Source organism: Equus quagga, chromosome 1, assembly GCF_021613505.1.
Source record: "Equus quagga isolate Etosha38 chromosome 1, UCLA_HA_Equagga_1.0, whole genome shotgun sequence".
Lineage (NCBI taxonomy): Eukaryota > Metazoa > Chordata > Mammalia > Perissodactyla > Equidae > Equus > Equus quagga.
This window is the reverse complement of record NC_060267.1, coordinates 160,871,737-160,887,919: the sequence shown is the minus strand read 5'-3', so window position 1 is coordinate 160,887,919 and position 16,183 is coordinate 160,871,737. Positions and strand designations below refer to the sequence as shown.

At 36.7% G+C, this 16,183-nt stretch overlaps 1 protein-coding gene across 1 annotated transcript; it reads right to left on the bottom strand.

Annotated features, from left to right (window-relative positions):
• Positions 1-1,280: 1,280 nt before the first annotated feature.
• Positions 1,281-14,888, bottom strand: SGO1 (shugoshin 1). Its single transcript, XM_046674912.1, has 8 exons — positions 14,759-14,888; positions 12,533-12,681; positions 12,251-12,447; positions 9,743-9,816; positions 8,007-8,065; positions 6,197-7,009; positions 3,728-3,917; positions 1,281-3,504 (listed from the first exon to the last, which is right to left on the bottom strand). The coding sequence occupies exons 2-8, from the start codon at positions 12,672-12,674 to the stop codon at positions 3,402-3,404; spliced, it is 1,578 nt and encodes a 525-aa protein (XP_046530868.1). The 5' UTR covers positions 12,675-12,681; positions 14,759-14,888; the 3' UTR covers positions 1,281-3,401.
• Positions 14,889-16,183: the final 1,295 nt, after the last annotated feature.

The following is a 16,183-nucleotide window of genomic DNA, read 5'->3' as shown; positions in this document are numbered from 1 at the left end:
CATTGATGGACGAATGGATAAACAGAATGTGGTATATACATACAATGGAATATTTTTCAGCCTTGAAAAGGAATGAAATTCTGATAGATGCTGTGACATGGAAGAACCTTGAAAACATTATGCTAAGTGAAATAAGCCAGAGAAAAGGACAAATATTGTATGATTCCACTTATATGAAGTACCTGGAATAGTCAAATTCATAGGGAGAAAAAGTAGAATGGTGGTTACAGGGGATGAGGAGAGAGGTGAATGGGGAATTATTGCTTAATAAGTGCAGAGTTTCAGTTTAGGAAGATGAAACAGTTACAGAGTTAGATAATGTTGATTGCACAACATGAATGGACTTATTGCTAATGAATTGTACGTTTTTAAAAAAATGACCAAAATGATAAATTTTAATTACATTTTAACCACCAAAAGAAAAAAATTATGACTATACAGTTCCCTATACTAGACAAACCAAAGGAAGGAAGTTTAGTACGTGACAAAGATGGCAGTATCCCTCAGTAGGGAAAGGACAGATTAGTCAATGAATAGTGCTGGGACAACTGGCTATTCTCATGGAAAAAAAATAAAATCAGATCCCTACTCCTCAAAATGCAATATGGTTTAAAGACCTAAGTGAAAAGCAAAACCGTACAAATTTTAGACAAAAATCTTAAAGAGGTGATAGAAGATACTAATATTTAAAACTCCTGAACACCAAAAGACACTAAGTAAGAAAAAAAAAAAAAAAGGAAGAAACAGAAGAGTTATAATCCACGTAAAGACAAGGAATAGTATCTAGAATATATAAAGTCATACCTTTAATAAGAAAAAAACACTCTAACACTCTAGTAGAAAAGTGAGCAAAAGACATTAGAAGCAATTCATAGGAGGAATGAGAATGACCAATAAAGACTTGAATTCTCACAAATAATTAAATCAATGAGATAAAATCTCATAAGTTAATTAAAACAAAGAGAAATCATTTCACTCTCATTGGCTTGGCTAATTTTAGTGTCTAATAACACCAAGTGACAGTGTGTGTGGAAACTGGAACTTCAAAACTGCTGTTAGGAGAGTCATATACTCCTTGTGTCAGGAGACTTGGTACAACCACTTAAGAGAGCAACTCCACTTCTAGGTGCCAACTCCATGGAAACTTACTCACACGTGTACAAGGATGGAGAATATTTACTGCAGCACTAATTTGTAGTAACGAAAAAGTAGAAGCAAATTATCTCTCAAAAGAAGATTCAGTCTGATTTATTTATATAATAAAATACTGTACAACGATGAAAATAATCTACATCTGACAACACGGATAAATCACAAAAACAGTGTTGAGTTAAAAGTCAGTTGCAAAAAGATATATACAATATAACATTCACGTAAAATGTTAAAATACAAAACAATTCTTAACAGTCCAGAGATAAATGCTACAGGAAAAATACAGAAATATTAAAAGTACAAAAACTATAAAAATACAAAAACACAAAATTTAGAATGATTGATTTTCGAGATGAAGGGAAGGTGAGGATCAAAGCTAGATCAGAAATGTCGGAAGAGAAAGATCTGTAAGTAAAAGCAAACGCAGTCAATGGTCTAGAGCAGGAGTTGGCAAACATTTTTGGAAAAGGGCCGGAGAGTAAGTATTTTAGGCTTTGCAGGCCAAAGAGGCATTTAAGTACTTTATTGGGGTTCAAAGTTAGTGTTTTCTGTCATCAAAATTGATAGCAAGTGTCTGATTTTTTTTCAACCATTTAAAAACACAAAAATATTTTTAGCTTCCAGATCATACAAAAGCCAGCAGAGGGCTGAATTTGGCCCATATGCTAGTTTGCCCATTGCTGGCCTTGAGCAATTGCCCATTGCTGGCCTTGTCCAATAGAACTTTCTGTGGTGATGGAAATGCTCTATATCTGCATTGTCTCCAATATGGTAATCACTAGCCACATGTGGCTATTGAGCACTTGAAATGTGGATACTGTGACTGAGAAATTAAATTTTAAATTGTATTTAATCTTAAGACAGCCATTCTAGAGTTTCTATGAATTTAAAGAACAGCTCTAAGGGAAGTGGTTGAACAAACAAAAGTGGTTGAAAAGCACGCGATTGTTGCTGGGAGAGTAGGACATATGAATCAGCAATTCCATCAGGGATAGAAAATCTTGGCTGATGAAAAGGTTTTTGGATGTGATTGATATGGAATACAGAAAGACATGGAGATACAGTCAAGAAAACCTGAGGTCAAGACTGGAAGAGTCACCCAGTAAAACAGAATTTGTTGATCATGGACCTGGAGATGCCACAATGAAAAGTTGAAAGAGAAGAGAAGTGTTAGGTTGAGAGTATGGTGGGGGCAGCTGAGAGTTTCACGGCAATGCCTATAGGGAAAACCAAGGTGGAGGGAGAGAAATGTCCAAGAAGGATGAGAACAGTAAAGGCCAGAAAGTAAGATGATCAGATAGATATTCTATCTTTGATATTTAAAGAACAGAAGAAAAACACAAGCACTATCTTATATAACTTTTATTGCTCTTTAAAAATGGATAACCTACAATGCTTTAAAGTTTAAAGAGGAATTTACAAGTATAAGCTTCAAACTTTTAGAACTGAACTAGTTCCCTCCCACTAGTTGATCAAAAATACAAAAAAGCCCTCGGCATTCACACATTTAATATTTGAGATTTTTGACTAAATAAGGAACTATCCGGAAAGTCCATGACATAGTAATTTGTGGTTTTGCTGAGGTATCACTTTGAACAATGTACACCTAGATCTTGGGGTTCAGAGCTAGTCACTTACCTAGTCCCTGAGCATAAAAAACCATCAATTCTCTCTATTCATGATCTCATACGCATTTTATTAAAAAACATTGAATATAACAATGACATAAGGGATCCACAAACAACTTAGGGTATACCCTACTATGAATGTCAAGAATTTGCTTTATTCAAATATTATATAAAGAGTTTCAAAATATTCTCAGCCTGTCTTCAAAAATCATTCATTCTAGTGTCCCCACTTAAGGGAAAAATGAAGATGCCAGAAGCTTATAATTAAAACATCTTAATTTGAATAATCATTATTAATTTTCAAAATGTTGGCATAAGATATATTTCTACTAAAATTAAGGGTTTTAGGCAGTGTAAGAAATCTATACTAGTATAGTGCTTAAGTCCAGCTACTTATATTTAAAAGAAGAAATAAACCGAATTTATTAAAGGCTTAAGAAAAAAACACTTTGGAAGTTTAGTTTTGAAGAAATGTTCATGATCTAGAGTCCTGTCAAGAGAATTTCTATGGCAATAGTTCGACCCACTTGTGTACTATCTTACAGATTCTCTCTTGGAGCAACAGAAGGGAGTGTAAGATGAATTTAAATAGCATCCAACAAACGCTTCATTGTATTTGCTTCAAACTTTTTTTTTAGAACTGCATCTGGAATCCTTTCTCTGCTTGAAAATAGGCGAATTCAAGAAGCACAAATCTGTAAAAGGGTCCCCTCTTCTCAGTTTCCTATAAGGGTAAAAAGAACTCTTAGGTATAGTTATAAGCATCCCAATACTAACTTACTCTTCGATATAAAGTTATTGTAAAATATGCCAGTGTTAATATTCCCACTTCAGTTTTTTATCAAAATTTTATATTTCAAATAAGACTCACTCGTGAACAAAGCTCCATAACCTTACTCCTCCAACATGGATCATTAAAAGTGAGTTCCCTCAAATCCAATACTCACGAAGCGAGTGTGGGTTCCTTGTAGTTCACACTGGCGGTGCACCTGCGCTTAGGCAGAGACGCTGCTGGGCTTTCTTTATTCTTTTTGGGAGAAAGAGATAGTTTTCTGATTTTCACTACAGGATCCATGGGGACATTGGTGATATCCTTCAGGCTACGATGAGATGACTGGTGAGTTTCAGGTAGCGCACCTACAAAAACAATTTTTACTGAATATGGTTCCAAAAAAAAAAAAATCACAGGAACTAAAATTGTATGCAATTACATATCTAAATGTATGTTATAAAATCCAGCATTTTATAATATATATACATTCCATATATATATGTAATAATATATAATCCATATTATAAAATCCAGCATTTTATAATATAGATTTTTTAACATGTTCATCAGTTTTTCATTGCAGATAACAGTGAAATATTAATTATTGTAGACATAAAGAACTAATAAGACAGTTTACTAAAATTAAAATTCTTAAAAAACATTAAAACTCTTTAGGGAATTTCATTTTAGTCACACCTTGCTCTTTAGAATCATCAAGGCCTCTCTCTCTCTCAATACCAAAGTTTATCATCAAGTGGCTTCCTATAGTCTTATAAAGCCACATAAACCCATTCTATTAAATAAATGAGAATTCTAAATCATAGCCTCTGTGTAAACCAGGAGAAAAGGGGTTCCCTCCAGTAAGGTTAGTAGGTTAAAAAGTTTTTCCTATCATAAGCATCCTGGTTAATCTACACTGAGCTGCATCCATATTGGGAGACAGGTACCCAGCACACAGTAAGGATACTGGAAGACAAACTGTCTCTTCAAACAGCTTTAAAAAGTAAATGGTTTCCCAGGAAAAACTAAATTGTAACTGTAAAATGACTTTATATTTATCAACCATGTTCTCCAGGGTTATCTGGGTTTCAAATATTGGTTTTGTTTTTTGTTTTTCTTTTGTGAGGAAGATTTGCTCTGAGCTAACATATGTTGCCAATCTTCCTCTTTTTTTCGCCTGAGGAAGATTAGCCCTGAGCTAACATCTGTGCCAATTTTCCTCTATTTTGTCTGTAGGTTGCCACCACAGCATGGCTTGATAAGCGGTGTAGGTCTGTGCCCAGGATCTGAACCTGTGAACCCAGGCCGCGAAAGCAGAATGTGCCAGACTTAACTATTATGCCACTGGGCCGGCCTCCTCAAATATTCTGTCTTTTTTGTACTCGTATAAGCATATTACACTATACTAATTATTCCAACTTTCAGTTTGGAAAATATGGTTAAACAAAAATATCAGATCAGTTGCTACATTCTGGAACAATCTTCTCAAACTTTAAAGTACATACAAATCCCCCAGAAGAACTTATTAAAAAGATGCAGATTCTGATTCAAGGGTGAATGGTATGGCCTGAGATTCTTCATTTCTAAGAAGTTTCCAGGTGATGCTGATTGTCCGGGGAACAAACTCTGAGTAACACTACTTTAGAGTGTATTTCTGTTCTTTTAAAAAATTATTATGGAAATTTTCAAGTGTGCACAAAGATGGAGACAATAGTACAATGAACCTTGTTTCCCAGCTTCCATTATTGTCAATATTTTGCCAATCTTGTTTAATTTACTCTAACATCATTTCAACATATTTTTTAAAAAGATATTTGCATGCTAACATCCCCTAACTGGTTGACCATGAAAAAGCCATTTAACTTTTTTAGGCTTTAGTTTCCCTACAAACAAAACAAGTATGATGACACCTATTCCTCACAGAATTGTTCTGACAATCAAATGAACCAGTATGACAATATTTTGGGAATGATACAACCTGACTATGCATGTTAATTTTACTATACTAACTAGAATTCTCAGATGAGCATCTTTGTGGGCAGGTGCAGGCTGTATCATCAACATCTGAATCACTTTTGATCTAACTCATGAAAGCAAGATTTCCTAAGCCACAGTTTTCGATGTCTTACAAAAGTCTTACAAAAGAATACTAAACCCATCAATTGAGAAAAAAGTCTTTTGGTCTTATCAGGCCACCTTCACTAACTAGAAAATTATTTTAAATCATAGTTTCCTGTCAAAGTGAATATAAATGACAGGTCACTGGATTCAATTTTGATTTCATTTTCAAGATGATTTTCAGGTGAATGTATAAAAGATATTTTAATTCAACCTAACTCCACAAAAAAATTTTTCCTTGCCTTGGAAGCCTTCATTTCCTGAAAGTAAAAATGCTCTCTCCATAACAAGTAGTATTTGTTCTTAAAGCGGATTTAAATTAGCTTAAAGCAGGTCAGAGCAACACAACTGTGATTTCCACCCCCAACCTCCTAATATTTAATCAGCCTGCAACTTCCCCTAAAGAGACAGATGGTAAGTCTCTATGCTCCCCCAGAGAAACAGATGGTAAGTATAGTATGTAAGCATCAGGAGTGATCATTTATCATAAACATTAAAAATGCAGGCGAACAAGGAGATCACTTACTGGTAGGAGTTTCTGTTGGCTTAGGACCCTCTGTCTCTTTTCCAGCCGAATATTTTAGCACTCTTTTAGATTGAGGCCTGGTGACTGGGCCCCTATTTGATTCGCTGGTGAGATCTTGACTGGACTTGCAAGTGGGCAAATAGAGGTCATCAGAATCATCTCCTGAACCACCTGATTCACAAATGCTCACTTCAGATTCATAGCTGTTTTCTTCTCTTGTAGAATCATTGCTCATTTTTTGTCGGAAAGGAGTGAGATGAACACCCTCTTCCAAATTAAAATTGTAAGCATCATTGGAAGTGATAGATCCATCCAACTTACTTTTGGAAACAGTTATTTTATTTACACTTTTGCTCCATTTATACTTTGATATACATTTTGATTTTCTCCTTCTGTTAGCTTTTCTTTTCTCTTTTCTTCCGTGCGCACCTCTATGCTTTCTTTTAGTTGGTTCAGATTTATACTCTAAAATGTCTTCGTTCGTTTTAGTAGATTTTTCTGGGTGAATGAGCTTTGGTGATAAGTTAATTTGATCCTTGTTCCATTGACAAACATTTTCTTCTACATTTTCAGGTATGTGCACGCTTATTAGTGGGTCTACAAATCTAATTCTTTCCAGTTCAAAAGACTGTCCTGACAAGTGACTGATTTCAAAATCATCCAAGGTATCGAATTGACACAGATTGTTAAAACGTTTCTTTAAACTGCGACGGAGAGATACAGTTCTAGGTAAGACATTATCAGTAGACTTATCTTCACCTGAATCCAAATCAAATCTCTGTCTGTCTTGATTAGGAATGGTAGGTATTTGCTCTGAAAATTTAAAAAATAAATGAGAAAAATAGTTTCACTTTATGGCAATTTAAATTTCAAGAATCTTAGAATTCAAAGTTTAAAATGGAATGAATGAAAAGTCTTTCCGTAGTTTCCTCACATTTACTGTAAGTAAATAAAAATGTGGGGACTTTAATATTACCATCTATTTATTTGGCAATGATCACTTGATGGCTTCTATCTGTCTGTGAAGGAATCTTATATAACATTCAAAAATATTCCAACTTGGGTTTTACGTGCCCCTGGTTTAACAGTTTAAAGAAAAACTAGTAGTCTATATGTATCTGTGTGTACAGGATTCAGAGGAAGAGAACCTCATAATCCAAAGTAGGACAAATACACCAAGAAAGTGGGGGCTAAGTTGTTCTTTGAAATATGAGTAAGATTGGGATAACTGGAAAGACTTTCAAGTAAGAAATATAATCTGCAATTTTAGGAAAGGTGAGGACATTTGGTTCTCCTTATTCAGATGTTATCCTTTCTTTCATGCTTAGTTCAGGTAGAGAGGATTGATATTTGAGAAGAGAGACACATCAGTTTAAGAGCAGAAAGAAGGCCATGGCCTCAGAGGTCAGCTTTGAGTTTAAACTCTAGCTCTTACCATCTGGGCTATTTCTTGTGAGACACTTTACTTCTTTGAGTCTACCTAAAATGGGATTGATTGTACCTATATTCCAGGGTTGTTGTGAGGGTTCAGTGAGATAATGTATGTAAAATGCCTAACAGAGCTTGACACACAGTAGGGCTCAGTAAATTGAAGCCATAGTTATAGGTATCTGATTACAGATTTGACAAAATAAATGGATGTATGTTAAAGCTTATTATTCTGTGTAAAATAAACAGATTTGCTTTGAGAAGAATACCGGATGAGCAAATTTTAAAAATTTAAAAACAAATTAGAGAAATTTAATTATGTTACTTGTTCTCAAAGATCACATCTTGCCCTTAATAATATTTTTAGATTCACATGAATTACCTTCTATCTGGAACGATTCTCCTGGTCCTGGAAGGTGAGCTTCCTGAAGAGGAACTTGCCTTAGAAAATACCAAAGAAAAATAGAACTTTATTTAACAACTGTATAGTAAAAAACAAATTTAAGATTTTCTTAAAATTAAGTTTTTTTCTTTCCTTTAGTATCATTTCATAATTCCATTCTAAATCAGCACATCTGTTCTGTACCGAAGGGAACCAAAAAACATTTATGCTGATTATGTGGAGGCTGATTTGTTATGACTGACATTGAACTCTCACTGGAAGAGCTAACATATCAAATTGGACAGTTCCTCCTGAAAACATGCCATAACTCATAATTTCGTTTAACTGGAGAAACAGCCAATCAGAATTGACTTATAAAATATATTAAAGAAATGCAGTTTGATTAGTCAGCCCTTTAGGAGCCTGCTTTATCGTTAGCTGAGCAGTGAATTTTTTGGCAGTACATGCTTTTATAGTGCTTAACTACTGACTCCTCTGAGGTTAATACTCTTCATTTTCTTTAAAAATCTTGTCCCTCTTTGGTTCACAGAAGAAATTTTCTTTATGCTTTAATAATATTACTGGCTGTTTCATTCTAATTATAATTTCATTCTTTATTTTCTGTAGAGAATTTTCCCCTCTAGACATCAAAAATTAAATACAGCTTTAGGTAACAGTATTATGGTAACCAACAACAATTTTAGAAATCTTATAAAAACTCAATTACCTCATCTTACTTTTTGCCAATTACAAAAATATTTTGTCAGATCTTAAAGTTCAACAGTGTTAAAACTATTCATGATTAAAATTAACATGGGGCTAGAAAGTGATTAGTTCTGCGAGGAGAGGGGCATAGACTCAAAAGGGATATGAAGGAATGGTTTATTGAGTAGTTCTTACTTGCAGACAATTATGGCCCCCAGGGGATATTTGGCAATGTCTGGAGATATTTTTGGTTCTTATAACTAGGAGAAGGGGGTGTTACTGGCATTTAGGAGGTAGAGGCCAGGATGCTGCTAAATATCGCACAATGCTTAGGACAGCCGTCCACAACAAAGAATAACCTTGACCAGAATGTCAATAGTACTAAGACTGAGAAACCCCAGGCCAGAGTGATGGCCATGCTCTATATCTTAATTGAGGTTTTAGTTCTGTGGGTATATACATGGTCAAACTCATCAAACTGTGTAATTTAGATCTGTGCATTTTACTCTATGTAATTCTATCTCAATAATTCATAAGCAAATAAATAAACTACACCTGATTCAAGAGAAGGGAAAGAGGGTATATGGGGTCTGATTGCATTTAAGAATGAATGGGATTAGCCAGACAGTGTGACAGCTGTGTTAAATATAATCTTTTATTATATTCCTTGTCTAAACCAGACTATTTGAGTACTGGAAAAATACTATCATTTGAATAATCTATGCTTCTTAGAATAAAAACATGATGCAAGAAAAACATAACTGAAGGGAACAGTTTAAAAATTCTAGAGAAGCTTCTTATTCATAGACATCAAAAAAGTAACTAAATATAAGTAAGCTTTGGCTTGGTTATATATAACAGAATTCAACATATTAATTTTCTTAAATATATTCTCAGTAGAGAGAACATCAGACTCAGAAGAGAGAGCATCAGAAGGTCAAGAGTCATTATGATACAATTTTCCTTTCATAAATGGATCACAGGATTAAATCTTTCTTGGTATTAATAATAATAATGAATTTGATACTAACGGTAAATCCGTCACAAATAAATCCCTGGAGTTGTCACCATTGGAATCCATTTCAGAAAGACATACTTCCTGGTTCTGTTAATGTATGAAAACAAAGAAAATACTGTTACAACTGAAATATTCATAACAAAGTATTCATTTATTCAACAATAAACACTCATGTATTGACAGTCTACTATGGTGCCAGGCACTGTTTTAGGAACTGGGTCTATAGCGGCTAAAAAGTAGATTAAGTCCTAACCTCTTAAAGCTTACATTCTAGTGTAGTGAGAGAAAATTAAAAAAGAAAGAGATATATAAATAATCTCAAATAGTGATGAGTGCTGTGAAGGAAATATTCAGGGTGAAGTGCCAGAGAGTAATTGGGGTTGGAGGGCTCTTTTAGATATAGTGACTTTCATCTGAAATCTGAAGAAGGAGATGAAATTTGGAGATGAGAAGAAGGCAACCTGATGGACAAGGGGAGGGCTTGGCCTTCGTTAGGAGCAGGGACAATTCTGCCACTGCAACAAGAGGGAAGAAGGGGAACACAAGTATAGATACATGCAGATTTGTAGCTCTGTATTAGGAAGATGAGGTCCAGTGTAAATCCTTAGAAGGCATTCTCAGTTCAGTTGTTTTTTGAAATTTGATGCACATATAATATGCTGACATTATAATGAATAGTCTAAAAAACTGTTCATCAGAAACAAAACCATTAGAAATTTAATCCTGTTAAAGTTTTAAATTTATTATCAATACAGCTAATGTTCTAAAACTAGCATTATTACTAAAGTAATAATAAAGGTAAATAAAGGAGAATATTTAACTATAGAGTGATATAATTTAAAAACACTATTCAAAAGATCCATTACAAAATTTATGGAACAAACAGCTTTTAGATATTACTTTCTGATTAATCCTTATAAGGTAACTATTGGTAGGCAACAAAAATATTCTTATTAATGCATTTTAAGCTTCTCCATCAATGCTAAAGTGACTTGATAAACATGGAAGCATGAGGGTAGAATGATGGTTGAGAACGAGTGACACATGTAACAAGTGTATGGCAGAAAACAAACCTTGATATTTTAAATACTAAGAACACTTTCACCCAGCAACTAATAATATGTTTTAATAAATGCTCAAAATCATTGATAAATGTTGAGAGGCCCGCAATAAGAGAACTTTTCTCCCAACTGTTTGAGTGATTATCTTATTGGGTACTCATTTCACACTATTCAATGTGTAATTTCAGCAAAAACTTTGGAAAGGTAAGAGGAAGATTCAAATGTCTTTGGAGGGATCTTTTTCCTCATGAGTCGACCAAAGAAAGAATAGGAAAAATAGGCAAGATTACATTCTGAAGGAAAAAATTTTTTAAAAACAATCTAACTCTCACTTATGAAGGTAAAGAAATCATATCTAATCTTTATAGAGACAATTCTTTACTACATTGTATATGTATTTATGTGTGTATATATAAACACATACAAACATACATTCTGTGTATCACACATAGACAAATGTGGAATCACCTTAGTTGCAGGGAAGCAAGAACTCTTTCACTGACCCCTCCTGTCAATGGAGAGGCGACTTTAATTCCTTTCTCAAGTCCATACCCCTACCCTAATCTCTCTCGTCTGCCTTTCTGCTCTGGTCTCCTGGCCTAAGTGACAACACAACTGTCTTCACTGGCACAGCAAACAGATGGCTACCCAGGAAGAAAAGTAAACTGTTCTGTTAACACCTGACACTCACCACTCCTTTTCTCTGTCTCTGCCCCAGTTTCCCTGCCAGTGGCTTCTGGGAAAAGGAAACGAGAAACTGGCTCATCATTACTCTTCTCAAGATTAACTTTCAATGAGACACAAAGAATATCCTAAATCAAGCTTTCTCCACTTCTGTTATATTTTGGTTGGCCCTGCTATGCAACCTTGGACATAAACAGAACCAAACTAAAAAGGTGGACAGCAAAATGTTCAGGATATTTCTTGTTTGGGAGTTAATGTATAGTCTTCCTTATTTAGTCAACTAGTAGGTAAAAATGATTCTCCAGAATGCACTTAAATACTTCCCACTATCCAAATGAAGGTAGTCTTTATAAAATCCCACTGGATGTAGCAAAACTACATAGAAAAGCTAAGATTTATAGCACTGATTAAAACTTTTGGACTAGTCCACTTCAATTACCACTTTTAGACCTTTAGTTTCATTGCCCCATCTTTGACTCACTTAGCTGAACATTCAGAGGAACTGGCAGTGCAAAAGGCTGAACTACGTTTTCTGTGCCTTGTCTTGCTACCTGCAGAACCAAGTTATACAAGCACAAGCTTCAATCACCTATATTCTTGAAGCTTTCCTAACTGGCTACACACAACAGCTGTGCTGGAGCACTGGACAGATGTTTTGATTAATTCACTAATAACAGAGCTATCAGTAATTAATTTAAACAACATAATTGATGGAAACTACTAATTCATGGCTTTAACATTTTTCTGAAGAAATTCAGGCTTTGTAATGAAAATACCTGAGCAGTTCCTTCTGCTTCTTGTGAAGTAAGTTTTTCCTTCAATGTATATAGCTGACATGTGAGGTAGTAACATTCTTTTCTCAGCTGTAGGATGATATCTTCGGCTTCTCTCACTTTGGATTTTTCATTTTCCAAAGCTAAAACTAACATTCTATTGTTGTCTTGGTAGTTTTTTAGCAGTGTAGAAGTGTTGGCTAAAAGAGATAAAACAAATTTTATTAGTTATTAAATCTAAACTTAAAAAGTGATGCCAAAGGACAACATGAGAAAATCTCTTACTGATTATTTGGCATGGTGCGGCTATAAAAGACTTTCGTTTGCCAATCTCTGCCAAATTTTTATTCCTTTTCTCTTTCATTCGTTTCTTGATGTCTTCAAGACTATCTTGAAAGGACTTTTTAAGGCACCTTTCCTTGGCCATCTTCTGCCTAGGAATTTAAAACAATAAAAAATATTTAATTTTTCTAAGAGATAATATCATTGAATATAAAACAAGATTGAAAACACAGGTTGTTCATAAAGAATGGCTTAAATAGAGACTTTGTAACTGTCAAATTAGCTCAAGGTAAATAGCTAATCTGGTGATAACTTAGATTTTGCAGCTTTTAAATCTCAATATTTTTGGCATATTATCCTCCTCAGGTACACTATTAGGAAAGTTTAATAAATATGGATTTCCAATCCAAAGACTGTAATATGCTACCTATTTATTCTTTAACAAATACTCATTGGGGCTTACTATATCTTAGGCACTATGGGAAATGCTTAATATTATATTTTGATGTTTTTATTTGTTTCCTACAGACAATGTTCATGACCAACTTTTAGTGTTTATTAGGCTCACAGCATTAATTCAGAGGCAATCATATATCTGGGCTTTTTCCCCAGTTCTTTATATTATTAATGTATCAGGTTGGGTCACTTATTACTTACCTCTCTCTTCCACACTCTTTTAACCCAATATTATGTAAGATATGCACACACTCTCAAGAAAGTCAAGGTGATCTTCAGAGGTTTAGTTGAACTATGTAGCACTACATATAATTTTATTAGGCCATTATAACAATTATAGAGCTAGAAAGAGTAGGTACTGGGGCAGAAGAACATGCCAGTTTTCTCAAAGTAATTTCTAAAACTCAGATCTGCTAACTCCCAGTAAATCATGAATATAGCAAATAAGACAAATGATTGTTCTACATACAGTTAAAAGTAGCAAAACATGCATTGACTGGGGTATATGCTATTGAATATATTAATACATAAGTATACTTAAATGTTTCAATGCTGCAAATCAGATACACTTCAGTATTCTGCTACTAAGCACATCAAATTACTTCTCATGAACATCTTTTACCCTAGATTGCTCTTTGCAGATCTTAAAATAGAAAAAATAATTGTTTCTTACCACAATCTATCTATACAATTTTCACTACAAAGGATACCTTCATCTCCTCTAAGTTAGTCAAATATTTTCCTGAACCGTACATTTTCTTGAGTGTTTTCTCCAGGCCTTACTTATTCTCTTCTATGCAGTGCCTAGGGTCTTAAAAACAAGATAGTGTAAATCTCATTTAAACATTTTCTTTTTGCCAATGTAGATACAACATACACTGGGGTGCTTCCAGTAGAGCAAGCACAACTATTTTTTTAAAGCACTAATGTTAAGTGGGTTGTATAAAACAACGTACCACAAGGGAGTTTTTCAAGTTCAAACTGAAGATGTTTGAGAGCCATACGGATTATGTAACCGATCAAGGTAGTTTAGTTAAGGTATTTTGAAAGCAAAGCCTTACCTAAAAAAACTTTCATTTAATCACGTTAAAATCACAAAAGAAATTTGCCGTATCACAAGTTTTATGTCCTGTCTAGGCCGATGGTGTTAAGAGGGGGTGTGGTGGAGAGAACGAATGAAAACAGCTCACAGTGCGCGATGACAGTCTCAATGGGTATAGTATGCGGGTAAGGGGTCTGGATTCAAAAGAGCCTGGAATATTTGATCTCTGTCATAATTCTTTCATCATTCCTGATGCTGAGGCACCGGTCAGGGCCGGCTACTCCAAGGCAACCGAGGAAGCCGAAGAGAAGGACATCAAGGGTATCGCGCCGCACAAAAAATAGCTGCCGATTCGTGTGCCCTTAGGTTGAGCCCGGCTTTTAACTACCGTAAATGCTTTACTTACACATCACTTAATTCACACAAGTCTGCACAGCAAGAGGTATGGGTGCCCATTTATTTAACAGAAGAGGAAATTGAAGCATCGGAAAGCGCAGGTCGAGGGGCTGAGCAGAGAAAGACACCGGTTAGTCCGACTCCACAGCCTGAGCTTTTGGCCGCCGGACTTAGGCGGAGAGAGAGACCCCGAGGGAAGAACAGGGCTTACGACGCCCCCGTTCCACACCTGAAAACCCCGCGGCCTCTTATTTCTCCCAGGGGCTCTCGGAATAGGGGGACGGCCAGAAGAGGACCGAGGGACCCGCCCCCCACAGGTACGTCTACATCGTTACCTTGGCCTCCGCTTCTGCCGCAGCGGTCGTCCTCCTCCTCACATTCCAAGGCTCCGCGAGGCTGCCCGGCCGTGTGCGTCCCTCACTGCGGGCCCCGCTGGTCTTCGGCACCGTCTCCCGTGGCCCGCCGACTACCGCGATCACATTCGAAATTCTCCGCCGCGCTCCCCCATTGGCTGGATGGGAGGCGGCTACGTGACGCGACGACGCAGCAGAGACGCAAGCAGAGTCCCGCCCCGCCGGGCGGCCTCACGTGACGCACTCTCGCCGAGAATCCACATCCGGGCATCTACCGCCGCCTCCCCCGGGAGGGCGGAGCCAGTTGTCAGGTCGCGGCGATCAACCAGCCTGTTTTTGCGGTGGGTTGTTAGCTTTTAGGGGTGGAGCAGCTCGCAGACCTTTAAAGCTGGTATGTTAGGGCGTCAAAAGCTTCCTGTTTCTTTAGTCTTGCGGTTTCCCATCTTCGAGGGTGTGCTCAGGGGCTCCCTCTTGTGAGAAGAATTTTGGTGGGTGGTTGCCCGCCAAGCGGTCACCGTGCTGCAAGGAGGCAGCCTTCAGGGATGGTAAAACCAAAACAGGGAGCAAGTTTTAGGTTAACGGGGTATTATTAGGGAAGTTGCAGGTATCTGAAATATTCGGCTCCAGGTTCTTTTCGCCCAGCTGCTTCTGGCTGTTTAATCCTCGGGAAATGGCAGCAGCATCCATCCAGCTACCGACCCAGAAGTCTGGGGACTCTTCCTTATTGATTCTTTGTTCTCCCTTAGTCTTTCCGCGTCCAGGCAGTCACCCAGTCCTGTCAATTCTTCTTTCGAAGTATTTCGCATGTCCAAATCCCACTATTTTCCCATCCCCTAATCCAGGCGACTACCTGATCTCTTTCTATGAACTGCACAAGTCCCGACTCTGATCACACACTCCACCCCCTTATATTCTTCCTAGAGTGATATTTTGAGAAAGCAAATGTGATTGGATATGAAACTCTTAAATGGCTCCCCAGTGCATTTAAGATGAAGTTCAAAATCCTTAAGGAGTTTAGTCCTTAAGAAGCCCCATGGTTCCTGGTTCCACCTCTTCTGAATTTTCTTTCATTTTTTTGTAATTCATCCGCGCCCAGGACTCAAACCAGCGGAACCCCAGGCAGGCCGCAGCAGAGCGTGAATTTAACCACTCGGCCATGGGGCTGGCCCCTGACTCCAATCTTTGTAAATTTTTCTTTCTTTCTTTTTTCTTTTTTGGTGAGGAAGATTGGCCCTGAACGTTCATCTGTGCCAATCTTCCTCTATTTTATATGTGGGATGTTGCCGCAGCATGGCTTGGTGAGCTGTGTGTAGGTCTGCACCCAGGATCTGAACCCATGAACCCGGGTCACCAAGGTGGAGTGTGCAAACTTGACCACTATCCCACGGACCCAGCCCCTATCTCACT